The following is a 20,688-nucleotide window of genomic DNA, read 5'->3' as shown; positions in this document are numbered from 1 at the left end:
AGGTTTAGGAAGCAAGGCTCAGATAGGTCTATTGAGGAATATAGGGAAGCAAGAAGGGGGCTGAGAAGAGCATGAAGGGGGCATGAGAAGGCCTTGGCGAGTAGGGTAAAGGAAAACCCCAAGGCATTCTTCAATTATGTGAAGAACAAAGGGATGACAGGAGTGAAGGTAGGACTGATTAGAGATAAAGGTGGAAAGATGTGCCTGGAGGCGGTGGAAGTGAGCGAGGTCCTCAATGAATACTTCGGTATTCACCAATGAGAGGGAACTTGATGACGGTGAGGACAGTATGAGTGAGGTTGATGTTCTGGAGCATGTTGATATTAAAGGAGAGGAGGTGTTGGATTTGTTAAAATACATTGGGACGGATAAGTCCCCGGGGCCTGATAGAATATTCCCCAGGCTGCTCTACAAGGTGAGGGAAGAGACTGCTGAGCCTCTGGCTAGGATCTTTATGTGCTCACTGTCCATGGGAATGGTACCGGAGGATTGGAGGGAGGCGAATGTTGTCCCCTTGTTCAAAAAAGGTAGTAGGGATAGTCCAGGTAATTATAGACCAGTGAGCCTTGCGTCTATGGGAAAGCTGTTGGAAAAGATTCTTAGAGAGAGGATCTATGGGCGTTTAGAGAATCATGGTCTGATCAGGGACAGTCAGCATGGATTTGTGAAGGGCAGATCGTGTCTAACAAGCTTGATAGAGTTCTTTGAGGAGGTGACCAGGCATATAGATGAGGGTAGTGCAGTGGATGTGATCTACATGGATTTTAGTAAGGCATTTGACAAGGTTCCACATGGTAGGCTTATTCAGAAAGTCAGAAGGCATAGGATCCAGGGAAGTTTGGCCAGGTGGATTCAGAATTGGCTTGGCTGCAGAAAGTAGAGGGTCGTGGTGGAGAGAGTATATTCAGATTGGAGGGTTGTGACTAGTGGTGTCCCACAAGGATTGGTTCTGGGACCTCTACTTTTCGTGATTTTTCTTTTCTTTCTTTCTTTCTTTCTTTTTAAATCTTTTTATTAATTTTCAAAGTTATAAACTCAATAACAAAGTTGGTACAAAGAGATTGGAATAATCTTAATCAGCATATACAAAAAGGATTTTAAGTAAAATAGGTATAATAGACTTCCAAACTCATAATGAAATTAGTCATAAAAAATAAATAAAAAGAAAAAGTATATATATAAACAAAGAAAAATCCCCAAAAGAAAAAGAAAAAAAATCAAAAAAAAACAGAACAAAACAGGGCTAGACCAATATCTTGAATCAGACACGTTCAATAATGTCGTCAACTCTGCTCCTCTATTCATATAATTTAAGTTAGAAAAAAAAGATTCAGAAAGGTCAGATTACATCATATGAAAATGTTGCATAAAAGGTTTCCAAGTTTCTTCAAATTTAACCGAAGGATCAAAAATATCACTTCTAATTTTTTGGAAATTTAAACTTTAATATAGTTTGAGAAAACCATTGGAATGTAGTAGGAGGATTGATTTCCTTCCAGTTCAACCTTCTAGCCATTAAAGTAACAAATGCTATCATCCGACAGGCTGAAGAAGACAAAGATCTATGTTCTACCATTGGCAATCCAAAAATTGCCATAATAGGATGGGGTTTTAAATCAAAACATAGAACTGTTGAAATAATACCAAAGATATCTTTCCAATATTTTTCCAAAAGAGGACAGGACCAAAACATATGAGTTAGAGGCCACCTCAGAGTGACATCTGTCACAAGTCGGATTTATATGGGAATAAAAACGATCTAGTTTATCTTTGGACATATGGGCTCTATGTACTACTTTAAATTGTATTAATGTATGTTTAGCACATATAGAAGAAGTACTAACTAATTGAAAAATTTTATCCCATTTCTCTATAGGTAGACAAAGTTGAAGTTCCCTTTCCCATTCGTTTTTAATTTTATCAGATATACCTGGCTGTAATTTCATAATTATATCATAAATAATTGCTATTAATCCCTTCTGAAAAGATTTAAACCTAAAATTTTTATCAATAATGCGAGTAGGATTTGAAGTCAGAAAGGTAGGCAACGTAGTATTTTAAAAAAATTACTTATTTGTAAATATCTTTAAAAAAAAATGGGATCTAGGCAAATCAAATTTCTTAGATAACTGCTCAAAAGACATAAAACAGTTATCCAGAAATAAATCGCGAAAACATATTACACCTTTCGTTTTCCACATCAAAAAGGCTTGGTCCATTACCGAGGGTTGAAAAAAAGAAATTAGATATAATAGGACCTGATAACATAAATTCATTCAGGCCCAAAAATTTACGAAATTGAAACCATATTCGCAATGTATGTTTAACTATAGGGTTAAACATTTGTTTATTCAATTTAGATAGTACAAAAGGAAGTGAAGTTCCTAAAATGAAAGTTAAAGAAAACCCTTGTACAGAGTGGCCTTCAAGGTTTACCCAATATGGGCTTGGAGTTGTATTCCAATCTTGCGTCCAAAATATTAAATATCGAATATTACTTGCCCAATAATAAAAACTTAGGTTAGGCAATGCCGAACCACCCTCTTACTTAGATTTCTGTAAGTATTTTTTACTTAATCTGGGATTTTTATTTTGCCATATATGAGAGGAAATTTTAGAATCAATAGTATCAGAAAAGGACTTAGGAATAAAAGTTGGTATCGTTTGAAATAAATATAAAAATTTAGGTAAAATAATCATTTTAATAGCATTGATTCGGCCAATCAATGATAGAGACAATGGGGACCACTTAGTAATCAGTTGTTTAACCTGATTAATTAATGGTAAAAGGTTAAAATCAAAAAGATCCTTGTGTCTCTTAGTAATTTAACTCCTAGGTAAGTAAAATAGTCAGTAGTCACTCGAAATGGAGAGTTTCTATAAGTGGGAACCTACATATTTAATGGAAAAAGTTCACTCTTACCTAGGTCCAATTTATAACCAGAAAAACTGCTAAACTGAGCAAGCAAAGTTAATACTGCCGGAATAGATTTTCCTGGGTTAGAAATATATAATAGCAGATTATCTGCATATAGTGATAATTTGAGTCTCATTTTCACAAGTAATGCCAAATATATTAGGGGGGTCATGAATAGCAATAGCTAGCGGTTCCAAAGCAATATCAAATAGTAGTGGGCTAAGAGGACAGCCCTGCCTAGTACCACGGAATAAATGAAAAAGAGGGGATCTTTGATTATTAGTAAATACCGAAGCCAAAGGGGTAAGATATATCAGTTTAATCAAAGGTATAAATATCAAACTAAAATTAAATTTCTCAAGGGTGTTAAATAAATGTGTCCATTCAACCCTGTCAAAAGCTTTCTCAGCATCCAATGAAATAACGCATTCTGGAATTTTGGGTAAAGGCATATAAACAATATTCATTAATCTCCTAATATTAAAAAAGAGTAATGATTTTTAGTAAATCCAGTCTGATCAGCAGAATTAATTTGAGGTAATACATTCTCTAATGTCATTGCCAATATTTTAGAAAAAATCTTAGAATCCACATTCAGCAAAGATATAGGCCTATAAGATGCACATTCAGTGGGATCCTTATTTTTTTTAAGAATTAGGGAAATAGAAGCTCAATAAAAAGATTGTGGTGATTATAGATACTGCATCCCTAAAAACACTACATAGCCAAGGAGTCAGAGTAGTCAGAGTAAATTGTTGTCAGAGTGTAGTCAGAGAAAAATTTTTAAAATTCTACTGTAAATCCGTCTGGGCCAGGTGCTTTACTTGAGTTCATCAAAAAAATAGCATTCTTTATTTCCTCTACTGTAATATGTACATCTAGCTTTGAACATTCATTAGATGATAATTTTGGAATACTCAATTTCTTAAAATTTTCATGCATTATAGTAGAGTCATCAGGAAATTCTGATTGATATAAGGAGGTATAGAATTCTTGAAAGGATTTATTAATCCCGTCATGGTCAGCTGTCAAAGTGCCATCTTGTTTACGAATCTTAAGAATCTGTCGTTTAACCAAGGCCGATTTCAATTGATTAGCTAAAAGTTTCCCAGTTTTATCACCACGTATATAAAATTGACTTTAGTTTTGATTAATTGACTTTCAATCGAAGATGATAATAAGAGATTATGTTCCATTTGAAGTTCAACTCTCTGTAAAGTTTCTGATTAGGAGCTATAGAATATTTCTTATGAACTTCTTCAATCTTGTCAACCAGTTTAAGTATTTCCGTAATAGTTCACTTTTTTAAACCAGCAGTATATGAAATAATTTGTCCACAAATATATGCTTTAAAAGTATCCCAGAGTGGCCCACTGGAAATATCCTCTGTAGAATTCATTGTAAAGAAAAAGTTAATCTGTTCCTCAATAAACTGAACAAAATCTGAATCTTGAAGCAAGGTGGTATTAAATTGCCATTGTCTAGAATTAGTAAATGTGTCCCTTAAGTTAATAAATAATTTCAACGGTGCATGGTCAGAAACAGCAATAGAATCATATCCGCAACCAGTAACAAGAGGAACTAATCGAGAGTCGATTTTTAAAAAAAAATAGTCAATTCTTGAATAGTGCTGATATGCATGTGAAAAAAGAGAACTCTTTCTCATTTGGATGTAAGAATCTCCAAATTTCTGAGATTCCAGAGTCGGTCATAAAAGAGTTAATAAGGGTAGCCAATTTGTTCGGAAGTACTTGATTGGACTTGGATCTATCCATCAAAGGATTTAAACAACAATTGAAATCTCCACCCATAATCAGCATATAGTCATTTAAGTTAGGAAGAGATGTGAAGAGATTCTTAAAAAAATAAAAAATCAGGACAGTCAACATTTGGGGCATAAGCATTAAGCATAGCAACTTTTTTGTTAAATAGCAAGCCAGTAATTAACAAAAATCTGCCATTGGGATCTGAAATTGTCTCATAATGCAGGAATGAAATTGACAGATCTATAAAAATAGAAACGCCTTTTACTTTAGCCTGTGAGTTCAAGTGGTACTGATAGTCCTTCCAGAATCTAAAAAAACACTGATTATCTTCTTTCCAGACATGAGCTTCTTGCACAAAAATAATATGAGCATTCATCCTATGGAATAATTTTTAAAATTTTCTTCCGTTTAATTGGGTGGTTTAAGCCATTTGTATTCCAAGAAACCAAATTAATAATCTTATCCATCGTAATAAGCTTGAGTATAAGGTATGTAAAGGGTTAACCAGAGTACAGACTCATGACCCCGGAAGAGGCAAAAAGGTCCAATGAGGAACCGGAAGTTATGACATTTCAGACATTTTGGTAGTTTCATGTCAGCCCGTTTAAAAGGCAAAAATGAAATAAAAATAAGAACAAAAATACCACCCACCTCCCACAAAAACCCAGAAAAAAGCCAGACAGTGGCCAATGCTACATCTAAAGCTAATCCTAACCCCATCTTTCCCGAAGGCAACCCAAAAGAAACATGTTTATCAAAAAAGATACCACCCATATTTTTAAAAAAGCTATAATGGTAAGAAAAAGCTTACAACAATTATAAGCATCGAATAGTTCCTTCTTACTCATATTTCAAAGAACATTAAACGTTAGATCATATTACTGTATTAATTTTTCATATATAAATGATCGGAAGTGACGTTAGAGACAGAAAGGATTCTGGGGAGAAGAAGAAAACAATCCACCATTTTAAAATATACTCCAGTAATATTACAGAAAGAAAACAAGCATTAAAATTGTAACTAAATAACTTTCAAAAAGTATTAAGAGTAAGACATACAAGATCACCAACAGAAAAGCATCATATCATTTAACAATATAAAGCAAACCTACACTGCAAGATCAAGGGGGAAAAAACCCTTCAACTATACAAATCAAAGACGAGAGAAAATACAAAGCGATACATTAGTTAATCCTCCACAGAGGGAGGCAGATCATCAAGAAAACTTTGGGCTTCCATTGGATTTTTAAACAGGCTACACGAGTCTGGCATAACCACTCTCAGACGGGCTGGAAACAGTAACGCTATTTCATAGCCCTGACGATAAAGTTCTGCCATCTGTGGTTTAAAAGTCATCCATTTTTTCAGTACATCTTGGCTGTAGTCTTCAACAATTCTGAACTTGAATTCTCGAAATTCGATCATACCTTTCTTCCGGGCAGCTCGAATAACTTGTTCCTTATCATGGACATAATGAAACCGAATAATGATTGGTCTTGGTCTAGCCACATTCTCCGGATTAAAACGAAATGAACGATGTGCACGATCTAATAGTGGGGGCTCCTCCAATATATCAGAGCCAAACGCATCCATTGGCAATTTAGAAAAATATTTGGTAGGATCTCCTGTCTCAGCATCTTCAGGAAAACCAATTATTCTCAAATTCTGTCGTCAGGAGTGATTTTCAAGATCGGTAGTCTTAGCTTGATAACGTTCCAATTGCTGAGTTACCGAAGTTAAACTTTTTTTCAAGAGTTTCAATTTTTCTATCCCTTTTGCGGCCATCTTCATCTAGTTCCGAGATTCTGACTTGAAGTTGATCGATTTCACGTCTGAATATTCTTGATTCTTCTTGCAACGACTTCAACACTTCTTCAATTGCGGTGAGTCTTCGATTAACTGTATCTTCTAGAAGTTTCTTCATTAGTTTCATAGTTATCGGAGCTTCCTTCGCTGTTTCAGGATCACCATCATTTTTTCCATCCCCGCTGGGACCCTTTCCGTTTTTAACTTCTCGTCCTCTGGTGTGCATTTTCAGTAAGTAAAAGTCGAAGTTCGATGATATATTTGTAGTATAATTCATTTAGTGTCAGTATAGGTAAAGTTAATAAGAGTGGTTATATGTTATAAAAAAAAAAAAAAAAAAAAAAAAAGTAAAGGGTATGGAGCGACGCCAAAGTACAGCTCACTCCATGGGCCCCCTTCTGGAAAGTCCTCGTGATTTTCAATAATGACCTGGATATGGGGGTAGAAGGGTGGCTTGCCAAGTTTGCAGACAACACAAAGGTTGGTAGTGTTGTGGATAGTGTTGAAGATTGCAGAGAGACATTGATAGGATGCAGAAGTAAGCTGAGAAGTGGCAGATGGAGTTCAACCCAGAGAAGTGTGAGGTGGTACACTTTGGAAGGACAAACTCCAAGGCAGAGTACAAAGTAAATGGCAGGATACTTGGTAGTGTGGAGGAGCAGAGGGATCTGGGAGTACATGACCACAGATCCCTGAAAGCTGCCTCACAGGTAGATTGCATAGTTAAGAAAGCTTATGGGGTGTTGGCTTTCATAAGTCAAGGGATAGAGTTTAAGAGTCGCGAGGTAATGATGCAGCTCTGTATAACTCTGGTTAGGCCACACTTGGAGTACTGTGTCCAGTTCTGGTCGCCTCACTATAGGAAAGATATGAATGCATTGGAAAGGGTACAGAGGAGATTTACCAGGATGCTGCCTGGTTCAGAGAGTATCCATTATGATCAGAGATTAAGGGAGCTAGGGCTTTACTCTTTGGAGAGGAGGAGGATGAGAGGAGACATGATAGAGGTATACAAGATATTAAGAGGAATAGATAGAGTGGACGGTCAGCTCCTCTTCCCCAGGGCACCACTGTTCAGTACAAGAGGACATGGCTTTAAGGTAAGGGGTGGGAAGTTCAAGGGGGATATTAGAGGAAGGTTTTTTACTCAGAGAGTGGTTGGTGCGTGGTATGCACTGCCTGAGTCAGTGGTGGAGGCAGATACACTAGTGAAATTTAAGAGACTATTAGACGGGTATATGGAGGAATTTAAGGTGGGGGGTTATATGGGAGGCAGGGTTTAAGGGTCAGCAAAACATTGTGGGCCAAAGGGCCTGTACTGTGCTGTACTATTCTATGTTCTAAATCTACTCCCCCAAATCTTGAGGCTATGTCCCCTAGTTCTAGTTTCACCTGCCAGTGGAAACAGCTTTCCTGCCTCTATCTTGTCTATCCCTTTCATAATTTTATGTTTCTATAAGATCTCCTCTCATTCTTCTGAATTCCAATGAGTATAGTTCCAGGCGACTCAATTGCTCCTCATAGTCTAACCCCTTCATCTCTGGAATCAACCTGGTGAACCTCCTCTGCATTGCCTCCAAAGCCAGTATATTCTTCCTCAAGTAATGAGACCAGAACTGCACACATCACTCCAGGTGCAGCCTCACCAGTACCCTGTACAGTTGCAGCATAACCTCCCTGCTCTTAAGTTCAACCCCTCTAGTAATGAAGGCCATCATTTCATTTGCCTTGATAGCTTGCTGCACCTGCAAACCAACCTTTTGAGATTCATGCACAAGCACTCCCAAGTCCCTCTGCTTAGCAGCATGCTGCAATTTTTTTTTTTTACCATTTAAATAATAATCTGCTCTTTCATTTCTCCTTCCAAGGTGGATGATCTCGCATTTACCAACATTGCACTCCCATCTGCCAGACCATTGGCCACTCACTTAACCTATCTATATCTCTTTGCAGACTCTCGGTATCTTCTGCACAATTTGCTTTTCCACTCAATTTAGTATTATCAGCAAACTTAGATACACTATTCTTGGTCCCCTCTTCCAGATCATTAATGTATATCGTGAACAGTTGTGGGCCCAACACCGACCCCTGCGGCACACCACTCACCACTGATTGCCAACCAGAGTAACACCCATGTACCCCAACTCTCTGCTTTCTATTAGTTAACCAATCCTCTATCCATGCTAAAACATCACCCCAAACTCTATTCATCCTTATCTTATGGATAAGTCTTTTATGTGGCACCTTATCAAACACCTTCTGGAAATCCAAGTAAGTAATGTCAGTCTGTTCCCCTCTATACACTGTGCTTGTTCATTCCTCAAGGAACTCCAATAAGTTTGTCAAACAGGACCTGCCTTTGCTGAGTCCATGCTGCGTCTGCAAGATGGATCCATTTCTTTCCAGATCCTTGCTATTTCTGTAATGATAGCTTCAAGCATTTTCCCAACTACAGATGTTAAACTAACTGGCCTACAGTTACCTGCCTTTTGCCTGCATCCTATTTTGAACAGTGGTGTGATGTCCTCCATCTTCCAATCCACCCGGACCTACCTAGAGTCCAGCGAATTTTGGTAAATTATCACCCAAGCTGCTGCTATTACTTCTGCCATTTCTTTCAGTACCCTGGGATGCATTCCATCAGGACCAGGAGACTTGTCTATCTTCAGGTCCACAAGTTTGCTCAGTACTACCTCTTTTGTGATGGCTTTTGTATCAAGGTCCTCACCACCCATCGCATCTATAACATTTCTGTTTGGCATCTTAGATGTGTCCTCCACCATGAAGACCGACACAAAATAGTCATTTAAAGCCTTGGCCTTTTCCTCGTTACCCAATATCAATTCTCCCTCTTCATCCTCCAAGGGACCTACATTCACTTTAGCCTCCCTTTTCTGCTTTATATAGTTATAAAATCTTTTACTATCTGTTTTTAGATTGTGTGCTAGTTTATTTTCATAATCCAGCTTCCCTTTCTTTATTGCTCGCTTAGTGGTACTTCTGTTGCTTTTTAAAGTTTTCCCACTACTCTTGGCAACTTTGTATGCATGAGCTTTTAGTTTGATGGCTTCGTTTATTTCTTTAGTTATCCAAGGCTGTCACTTCCCATCCTTACTGTCCTTGCTTTTAAATGGAATAGACTTCTGAGCACCATGAAAAATCTCCTTGGAAATCTTCTACTGTTCCTCAACCGTCCCACCATGTAGCCTGTGTTCCCAGTCTACACTAGCCAAATCCTCCCTCATCCCATTGGAGTCTCCTTTGTTTAGGCATAATTCACTGGTATTAGATCAAACTATTGCACCCTCCATTTATATGAGAAATTTAATCATACTGTGATCACTCTTTCCAAGAGGATCTGTAACTATAAGATCACTAATTTTACCTGTCTCATTGAACAGGACCACATCTAAGATAGCACATTCCTTTGTAGGTTTCGTAACATGCTGTTCAAGAAAGCCATCACGGATACATTCTATGAAGTCCTCAAGATTGGGTGAATCAAGTTGGTCGAAGCAATCTATGTGCAAGTTAAAGTCCCCCATGATAACTGTTGTTTCATTCTTACATGCCTCAGATATTTCTGTTTATTGCCTGTGCCACTGATGTTATTATTCAGTGGCCAAGAAACTCCCACTAGTGGATTTTTTTCCCTTTACTATTCCTAATCTCTATTCAGATGGATTCAACAGTCTGTTTCTTAGATCTTCTATTGTCTCTCACTATCGCCCTGATGTCATCTTTAATTAAGAGCGCTACCCCTCCTCCCTTGCCTTCCTGCCAGTCCTTCCATATTACCTCATAGCCTTGGATATTTCATTCCCGATCCTCTCCACCCTTCAACCATATTTCTGTAAAGGCTACTAAACTATGCCTGTTTGTACTGATTTGTGCCACAAGTTCACTGATCTTGTTTCAAATTCTATAGGCATTGAGATAAAGTGCCCTTGCACTCATTTTGCTTTTAAAATCTTTTACTCTTCTGCACTTGACTTTTCTTCACTCTTCTATCCTCAACCCTAGTCATGTGATTCACTGGAGTCCAGGTCCCATCACGGTTCAGGTTGGAGCCAGTCCCATTGGTACAGCTCCCTCCTTCCCCAATGCTGATGCCAGTTGCCCATGAATTCAAACCCACTTCTCCCATACCAATCCTTGAACCACGCATTTAACTTTCTAATCTTCTTAACCTTATGCCAATTTGCACGTGGCTGAGGTAGTAATCCAGAGTTTATGGAGCAAAGGAGGATGATTGGTGACTAGATAGAGGTGTACAATATGATAAAGGCAAAGGAAGAGTGGATATCCAGAGACTTCTCAGGGTGGAAATGGCTAACACGAGGGGGCATGGCAAGACCAATACCATGATGTCAGAGGTAGGTTTTTTTTTACAGTGGTGAGTGCATGAAAGCTCTACTGGGGTGGTGGTAGAGGCAGATGTATTGGAACTTTTAAGAAACTTAGATGGATACATGGATGAAAGGAAAAATGGAGGGCTATTTAGGAGAAAAGAGTTGGATTGATCTTGGAGGAAGTTAAAGGGGATTGTACTGTTATGTTCTATAGTCTGTAATTCCCAGGGTTGTCTCTATTGCCTTTAACATTTTCTTACAATGTGACCATGCTACTTCAGATAGGACGTGTGAAACTACAGATCCCAGCCCCTGATGACAGTTTGATCCTAAACTATTGTCCTTCCCCACAAAACCTTTGAAGGGGTCGATCAAGCTTCAGCACACCCTGAGCACTAATTACTCTGTCAACCACTTTTAGCAGTTCATGCCATTAGAATGCCAAACATATTTCTGAATGTACTTAATTCTGGCTTCAGTCATGGGAAGCAATTACCAGCAGTGGAGCAAAACATTTGTGTGTACTCAAAGCTTCCTAGGGGAAGGTATGGCATCCCTACCAATTCATGGGAATGCCTGACCTTGGCAATGCTCAATATGGCAAAGGATGTTATTGAGCATCTTGCATCCATACATAACAAGTACAGATGCCTACTCGTCAATGTTCAGAGTTTGCCATCTTGAACCTCATGGTCACCTCTGCGGGCACCACCTGCTCTCTGCTACCTGGAAGAATTTGTGATTCTCATATTGGCCTCATTAGTTAATTCAGAACCCACAGAACCAGAGTGGAAGTGAGCAATCTTGCACTCAAATCCTAAGGCAGACATTGTATCATTGTCCAGGCTCCATTTGATATGTTGATGTTAAATTGGAGAGGAGAAGATGGCGGCGCGGCACAGCGCCACTCCGGTGATGAATATCTGTTATCTGTCAAGTAGGGTGCCGTGCACAATTCTGATTTGATAGAGGCAGACGTGAGAGCACAGAGGAATATCTGGTGAAACTTCTGAAATACCTGTTTCGCTGCTGCTGCTACTGTGTGATCCGAAATCTCCGGAGGGGAAGGCCCCGAGTCCTCGGCTTTGCTCGTTGCTCGGCGGCCGGGGCAAGGTCAAAGCGCTCAGCAGAGACGGTGCTCGGTGTCGGAGGGTTGGTCGGGGGCTCGAAGTTTTCGGACATCACCTGTGGTTGGGTGCTTCCAGGATGCTGCATCGGCAAGTTTGTGGCACTGGAGGCTCATGGCAGGGAGAGTTTCTCCCTTCTACCGTCTGCGTGAGATGTTGGGGCTATCAGGACTTTGAGACTTTCTTTTTTTTCCGTGCCCATGATCTGCTCTTTATCAAATTACGGTATTGTTTTGCACTGTTGTAACTGTATGTTATAATTATGTGGTTTTTGTCAGTTTTAGTCTTGGTCTGCCCTGTGTTTCGGTGATATACTGGAGGAACATTGTATCATTTCTTAATGCATGCATTTCTAAATGACAATAGACGAGTACTGAGTGTCCTCATGATCTAATCTAATATCTAGCCATTAGGTAAGGCAAATAAATTTACTTCTGAGTTAAATAAGATGGATTTAAGGTTTTGGGCAACCAATAAAGGATGTAAATGAAGAAATTTTTGATACAGCAGGAGGCAAGTCCAGGAATCTGATGTTTTAGGTTGTTGGAAGTAGATGTGATTTCAAATGGAAATAGCATTGGCAGTTGACGGATATGGCCTGCAAGCTGTCTGGAGGGGGAATGGATATCCCTCCAGAGTACTGACTTGGACTTGATGGGATCCATGCCCTCTATTGGTGTGACTAAAACATTACAATATGCATGTGCAGGACTGGGGCAGCTGAATTCAGTATTCCAGTCCTTTATCTTCAGCAGCTGTCGTCTGGTGCTACACTATTTTCATTCACATGATCTCAATCTGTTTCTCAAAGGTCCTTGAATGGCTTATTCTTCTCTCATCCTTTACATCTGTCATGTGATTGTAGCAGGGAGGAAAATGTCTTGACCCCTGCAGTACAATATTAGGAACAGGCTTTTTTTTTACTCGAAATTTATGTTGTTCACTGTCCTTGTGTTTTCAGAACCATGTAAGACTTCGGAGCAAAGTTCTCGCTTGGTGATGCTACAACGTTACAAAGAGGAAAAGTCACTCCGAAAGATGAAAGAAGAACGCAACAACCCCAAACCTGTCTTCAAAGTTGGGATTTACAGGCCAGATACAATCCCATTTCGGGATTTAAATCTGCTGCCGCCACCAGCACGAGGTCAGCTACCCAAATCCAAAGCCAAGGTACAGTGCTGATGCATCGGAGCAATTCTGTAAATATAAACAAAGTATAGTAGTATACTAGTGGATGAACGGTGAAAGTTACATTCAGATTAGTGTAAATGGGTGATCAATGGTCAGAATGGATTGGGTGGGCTGAAAGGCCACGTGACTGTTAAAAGGCAAAATCACCAGTGATAGAATGTGTAACTAAAAGTGGCCATGGTAGTGATGAAAAGAATTGGGTATTGTGAAAGTATTGATAATTGTGCAACATGCAGTAGAATATTACACTGCAGAGATGGGCATTCAATATATCACAATGGGAACTGTAACTTTGCATTTAGATTGAATGATGTTTGGTTATCATTGCCTTCCACATGAGACCGAACATGTGGACTTCTAGTGAAGTCTTAATGGGTTGTTACGTACCCCGTAACTGGATTGCCAAACCAGCAGAAATGGATCACTCAGTTGGAGTCTGGATTACTAGAACTAAGAAAGTTTTATTAAAGAAACGAGCAACACAGTAATCAAAAGGATAATAAATGCAACAGTTCAGCAATGATAAACACACATGTGCACAGAATTAAGATAACAGGATCAATCAAGCTCTATCGTTGTCTAGGGGTAAATGACCGATTTCAAAGTGACGCAAAGTTCAGTCCAATTTCCTTCAGTTCGCGGTAATCGTTGCCGTGGCGATGGACAATGTGGGGGAAGGAGAGAGAGAACAAGAACGAATGATCATTCAAAATGGCTTCCACACACAGACCTGCGATATTGCTCACAAGCAGCTTTTGAGCGAGTCCTTTGTGATGTCACCAGAGGTCACCGACTGTGACCCCTCCTCCAGATGCGGTCGATCCTCTGCAGTGAACCTGGCACCCAAGCAAGGGTGGACACACACCGGGTTCCCGCTGATCGAACCTTTCCACCCTGTGCGTCTATGGCTTGGTTCCGCAACCAGCCTTCCAAACGACTCCCGCCGACTTGCGGGGGGGGGGGGCACCGCTTCCAGGGTCTCGTTACTTCGTGGTGTCGTGTGTGTCTTGCCTTAGCGAACCTGTCCCTTTTTATCCCCCTGCTGGGGTATCGCCTGTCCATCACACTTCAAACAGTTCAGGGTTCAAAGGGGGAGCCGATCTTGACAATACCCAGACTGATGGCTCCTTCATTAACATCTCCAAATGCTGCTTCATTGTGTTCCTTATCTCTCCCTCCCCTGAGGACAGGTGGCAGACCAACTGCTGATGCCACTGGTGCTAGCCCAGGCCAGCAAACATCGTAATTTATGTGTATTCTCGTCACAGGGTACATTGGCGTCTAGGCCATATATTTAAGCAATGTGCCCCACCATTAGTTTATGCCTCCTGTAAGGAAAAAAAATGGGGCTGGCAGCATTGATGGATATTGTCTTTCCTGCTTTCCAAAGGAAAAACTTCACTCCTAATGATCCTCTTGGATAAAGATTGAAGCGACAAGTTTGAAAGGAAAGTAATGAGATGGGCTAGAAATTTCCTGACTATTCAAATAGTGATCAAGAGTGAGCTAGCCATCTGAAGAAAAGGTCGGCTTAGTGGTAGAAATTGGCGGGTAATAGTGGAGAGTTGTTCAGATTGGTTGCCTCTGTGACCAGCAGTATGCCACAAGCATCTGTGCTCAGTCCACTGTTTATTACGTATCTTATGAGTTGGGTGAGTTGATCTTGAAGGTTGTATCAGCATCAAGATCAGGGCTTCCTAACTTGGGGTCAACGGGTCTCTTGATTACTGGTAGAGGTCCATGGGATTAAAAAAAGGTTAAGAACCCCTGATCTAGATCAACTAGAGATGTCAAGGAATAGCATATGGAGTTTTATTTCAAACGAGTGCCAAGTATTGGATATTGGCAAGTTAAACCATTGCAGGGCCCTGGAAAGTGTTGTAGAACTGAGATCCAGGGTACAATTACATAGTTCCCTAAAAGTAGTAACACAGATGGCCGTGGTGGTGAAGGTGTTTGACGCACTTGCATTTATCAATCAGAGCACTGAGTATAAGATCTGGGAAGTCATGTTGGTGGGACCACTCCTGGTGTTGTGTGTAGTTCTGGTTTCCATATTCTAGGAAGGGTGTCATTAAAATGGACAGAATGGACTCGCAGCCATGTTACCAGAACTGTAAAGTTTGTTATAAGGAAAGACTGCAGACTGGATAGGCTGCCACTGTTGTTCCTAGAGAACAGAGGCTGAGGTGTGACCTTGGAGCAGGGGTTCCCAACCTGGGGTCAGGTTGGGAACCCCTGTAGTGTAGAGGCATATAAGATCAGGTGAATGTTCAGTTTTTTTTTGCAGGTCGGCAAGTCCAAAAACTAGAGGGCATAGATTTATGGTGAGAGGGGAATGTATAAAGGGGATGAGGGGTAAAATTTTCCACACAAGTGGTGGGTATGTGGAATGAGCTGCTAAAAGTGATAGAGACAGGTACAGTTACAATGTTGAAGACATTTGGACACGTACAGAGGTAGTAAAACTATAATGGTTTCTGTGCTGTATAACTGACTGTAGGATAATGGGACCAAGTTGGCAGAATATGAACAGTATATTCCATTAGGATATGTGGGTTTGAGCATTGTCTAAAGGTATGAAATGATTTATTGCCATAGCACAAATCTAACTGATGTAGAAATTTTTTAATTCTGTATCGGTTGTAAATGTAAGAATGATGTAATGAAACAAATGCACAAAACTGAAAGATAAAATTCATTGTAAAGCCTGGTTTAAACTTCTGCGTTAACTGGACGCCGTGACCTACGGAAGTGGCCTACGCGCGTTGTGAGCATTTATACTTGTGCGTTGGTGTGTCTGCGTCGCTCGGCAATTCGCGCACATCACGCATGCGCAGTCACCTGCCCGCACAAGACTTCATGGTCGTAGTAGTCTCGGGGTGAACAAGACGCGAGAGTCTTTTTTCGTGCGAAATGTGTCCATAATTTTGGAGGTCTGTAATGCTTTATGGAAAGCATTGCAGCCAGAGTTCCTTCCCTGCCCTTCAGTCGCCTAATGAGAAGCTATTGCAGCGTAGGATGACATGCGATGCTACCAAACGGACCAATCACAGTTGTTGTGTTTTGCGTTGCGACGCGCGGTTACATTTTGGGAGAGGTGCGCGTCGCAGCAACGCAGGCTCTCACGTAGGGTTCCACGTAGGGTTTGCGGCGACGCAGACCTTATGGTGACGTGTTGACGCAGAAGTATAATTCAGCCTTTAGATGTTGCTGACCTTGGACCTCTGAAGAAACAGAATCTGGTTTGTTAGCACTGACATCTGTTGTGAAATTTGGTGCTTTACATAGTACAATGCAACACAAAACATTTCTAAAAGTTACAACAGAAATATGTTTTTAAAAATTAGTGCAAAAAGCAAGCAAAATAGTGAGGAAGTGCTCATGGGTTCTTGGTCCATTCAGAAATCTGATGGTGGAGGGGAAGAAGCTGTTTCTAAAAAGCTGGAAACAAGATTGAGTAGTGGGTACTAGTCTTTGTGCAACATTAAATTCTGAGTATATTCAAAAGATCATTGCTAATCTTTGATGACCCTTTGGCCCATCTAGTCTGCCAAAACATTTATCTGCTTAGTCCCATTGACCTGCTTCATGCTTCAAGTAATGTCAGAAATTGTGCAGCGATGTTGCATTCCATCAAATTTTGGTTAAAATTGGTGTAGTTTGATGTCAAAATGAGTTAAATGTTAATTAATGTTTTGTTTTATTATTGAAGGACGAAGAGGGAAGTGAACAGTCCAGTAAACAATAAAGCTTGCTCCTCTTCCTCTTTGACCTTTATTCCTCAGTCACTCTGAAAAGTGGAGTAAGGCAAATAGAGGTCAAAAACTTCCAGTGTTTGACAGCTTTTACTTCAGGAAGCTATGATGCTAGCAGCACTAGGGGTGAAAATTGCCAACTCTCTTCTTTTGTAATTACGGGATTCACTGAGTCTGTTTAGCATTTAATTTGATGGTTCCTGAATGTATATTTAATTCATTTATTGGGGCCGCTGCAATAGTTTCTGTCTGAAACAGCTGTTGATGTTACAGCATCTTTGCAGCCCCTTCTACATTAGCAATTCTAAAACTGCTTTTCAATATAACAAGACTAGATTTGCATGCAAATTTGTTGAAAAATAGGCTATTAATGAGCATGTGTTTTAAGTATTTTGTTGAAGGTAATTTAGTGGAATGAATAAATTACCTTTCATTAGCATTGTGTACATACAATGATTAAATGAAGTGGTGTTGCTATTTACTTTGTAATTGTCGTCTGTTTTGTTTTCAGACAGCAGTGTCGTCTTCTGAGCTGAGAGTAACTAGGTCAATGTCTAAAAATCAGGGATTACATATGACTCAGCCAACTGGGGCACACAGATCTACAGCTCCCAAGGTAAGTTTTTTAAAATTTACCTACAGAAATGGATGCTTAGTTCAGATAATCTAATATAAATTACAGTTTGGTTATTAAGGTTTTAGTAAAGGAAATATAAGGTGGGGAATACTAGGGTGTTTCTCTTTTCAGACAGAATTTCAGACACAAAATCCCACCTGAAAAACTGATGAGAGGAACTAAATTAGTGCATTGATTGTCATCCCTGAAGTTTGTAAGCTCTGGAATGAGGCTCATGGATTTTGTTCCACTCTCATCAGGGAGTAGGCTGTGTAGTGACCTCACCAAAACAACTAGACTTGAAAGCAGTTACTTTTCCCAAGCCATCAAACTGTTTAACACTTCCGCCATTTAACCCATCTCTCTACACACAACCGCCACTCCTTTATTATTTCCTGTCAGTCACCTTGTATACAGACACACCTGTGCTGGGTGTCACTTTATGGACATACAGTCTGTCTCTGTATATAAGCTATTTTGTGTATTTATATTTATTGTGGGTTTTTTTAGGCTGCATTGAATCCAGAGTAATAATTCTTTCATTCTTAACACTTGTATATTAGAAATAACATTAAGCAACCTTGAATGTTGAGTTATGTAGATTGGAAAATAGTAAATGTGACACTATTTAAGAAAAGTAGGAAATACTAACCTGTTAATCTAATGTTTTCAGTAGGGTTTAATAGGTACATTTAATGTCAGAAATGTGTACAATATACTGTACATCCTGAAATTCTTTTTCTTCACAAGCATCCTCAAAAACAGGAGTGTCCCAAAGAATGAATCACAGTTGAATCTTATAACCCCAAATTCCCCCCAGCTCATCCTCCCACACGTAAGGAGCAGCAATGTGAAGACCCCCGCCCTCCCCAACCAGCAAAAACGCATCTGCACCCTCCTCGCCGAGCACATATGTGTACCACAAAGCATCAATAAAGACTACTTGTTCACCCGGTAATTCGATATACCACAGGCGCTCTCTCTCCCTAATAAGGGAAAAAAGAGGTGTTCCCATTGCATAGCGAGAGGGGAGACATAACAAAACTTGTTGATTTATCATTGCGTCATATCAAGTGGCAGCACTGACCTCGAATCCGCCCGCCTCCAGAGCCACGGAGATCTGGCACCTTGAAGGCGCGCTAGTCTTCCATGCAGAGTCTTTGTCATATCAAAAAGGCGGCCAATTGTGAGGCCCTGGGAGCGGATCCCATTTCTGCAAAGAACTGAAGTCGGCGTGTAACTCCAGGTCAGGGACTGCAAAAGAACTCTGAAAAGAAGAGATGTTAAAGATAGAAATAGAGCTGTTTCCGAAGATGCAAGCAAAGGAGTTGCCATTAGGTGCCATCATCCTAAGCTCCACCCTACATAATGGCAGTAGTTTGAGGAAAATGCTGGAATCGTGCAATTAAGGATGTGTTTTTTTTTAAAAAAAACAACCTGCAATGAGCAACAGGGCCAAGCAGCATTGGCTATTTGTGCGCAAGGAAAGTATTGTTTGACTAATAAATCTTTAAGGATGTGACTAGTAGAATAGATCAGATGAATCCAGTTGGTCTGGTGAATTTAGAAGACTTGAGGTCCCAGGGTTGGTCAATGAGGTTAGTGTATATGGAATTAAGGACTGTTGTAGTTTGAGCATTGGTTAACAGACTAACAGTTAATGGGAATACACTGGTTGGTCTTGGGTTATCATGCTATATGTGACCGGGATTGGCACTTGGGGCCCCCAGCAGTTCAGACTCCATTTATGACTTGGCCGAGGATCTGTCATATTTGATCTTTCAAACTGTACATAACTGAGCAGGAAGGAGGATACAAAGAAAATTGTAAGGAATATAGTGAGCAAAGAGCATGGCATATGATGTATAATTTGAAAGGATATTTGTTATTCACTTTGCCTGTTTAATGCAAAGTGGTGATAGTCATGCGTACCTGAAAGCTAGCAGGTTTGGCAATGGAAGAGCTGTTGGCATTTTGGCCTTGTTGCTGGAGGATATAAATATAGGAGTACAGAAGGGCCTTGCTGAGACTACACCTGGAATATTGTGTACTCTTTTGGTTTACTTTTCTAAAACTAACACTTGCAATTAAGGAAGCGTGAAGATGTGTCACACCTGTTCCAGAGACTGTCTTGAAGCACTAACTGGACTAAGTCAGAATTCTTGAGTTTAGTGGCAGGATGGATAAAGAAAGGTGTTCTTCATGGCAAAGAGTTGAGAGCCAGGAATCAATGTCTACGTACAAGGTGAGCAGAATTAGGTATTCAGACCTTTGAATGTGTTCTGCCATTCCATCACAGCTGACTTACTCTCCTGCATTCTCCCTGTAACATTTAATGCCCTGACTAATCAAGTACACATCACCTTCCGCTTTAATTATCCTCAACGACAGCCAAATATGGCAATGAATTTCATAGTTTAACTATCCTATACTACAAGTGCATTGTTCAGGAGTGAAGTGTGAAATTTCTTTACTCCGTGAGTAATGTATTTTTTGAAACTGTCTTGCCAGTTGAGCCTTGGTCGTTAAATTCATTTAAGCCAAGGGTTTTGTCATGAGAGAATGAAGGGATGTAGGAATAGTACAGAATGTGGATCGTCTACAGTAAAGAGGCAGTACATCGGCCATATTCTGTATGGAAGAGTTGGCTTGAGGTGCTGAATGCCACTGGTTTTGTTCTTTACTCTCTCCACAGGGTGGCACTGTCAAAGCCAATATGGCAATTAATAAGACAAGTTGTACAATGCCCTTGGGATCCAGGACCCAGCAACAAAGAGTGAATCAAAAAGCTGGGACAAAAGTACCAGCTGCAAGGGAGAAAGAAGGTAAATTTATAACGACTTCACGTAAGTCAGAATCGGGTTTAATATTCCTGGCGTACTGCATGCTGTAAATTTTTTAATTTTGCAGTCAGTGCAATAAAATACTATAAAATTACAATAAGAAATGTACTCAGTGGCTTTTAGGTACACCTTTCTAGTACTGGATAGGATGCCCTTTTGCCCTCCAGAACAGTATGGTTTCAGCAAGGTGCTGGAATCATTCCTTGGAGATTCTGGCCCATGTTGACAGACAGCATCACACAGCTGCAGCTTGAGATGTATGCTTTGTGACATTGCATGTTATCCTGCTGGAAGTAGCTATTAGACTGCCCC

The 20,688-nt window shown here is 40.0% G+C and overlaps 1 protein-coding gene across 3 annotated transcripts in view; it reads left to right on the top strand.

The window, feature by feature from the left end:
• dlgap5 (discs, large (Drosophila) homolog-associated protein 5) overlaps positions 1-20,688 on the top strand; it is a 67,237-nt gene that overhangs the window by 6,608 nt on the left and 39,941 nt on the right. For 2 of the 3 annotated variants that reach the window (XM_072273071.1, XM_072273070.1), the window contains exons 2-4: positions 12,930-13,138; positions 17,429-17,533; positions 20,229-20,358. In XM_072273071.1, the coding sequence (XP_072129172.1) occupies positions 12,930-13,138; positions 17,429-17,533; positions 20,229-20,358 (444 nt within the window). Of the gene's footprint in view, positions 1-6,476; positions 6,567-12,929; positions 13,139-17,428; positions 17,534-20,228; positions 20,359-20,688 lie in introns of those variants that run through there. The other variant, XM_072273072.1, reaches the window with a different exon arrangement.

The sequence above is a fragment of the Mobula birostris genome, chromosome 11 (genome assembly GCF_030028105.1).
Source record: "Mobula birostris isolate sMobBir1 chromosome 11, sMobBir1.hap1, whole genome shotgun sequence".
Classification (NCBI taxonomy): Eukaryota; Metazoa; Chordata; class Chondrichthyes; order Myliobatiformes; family Myliobatidae; genus Mobula; species Mobula birostris.
The sequence above is the reverse complement of the archived record's forward strand: the minus strand, read 5'-3'. Positions and strand labels throughout refer to the sequence as shown.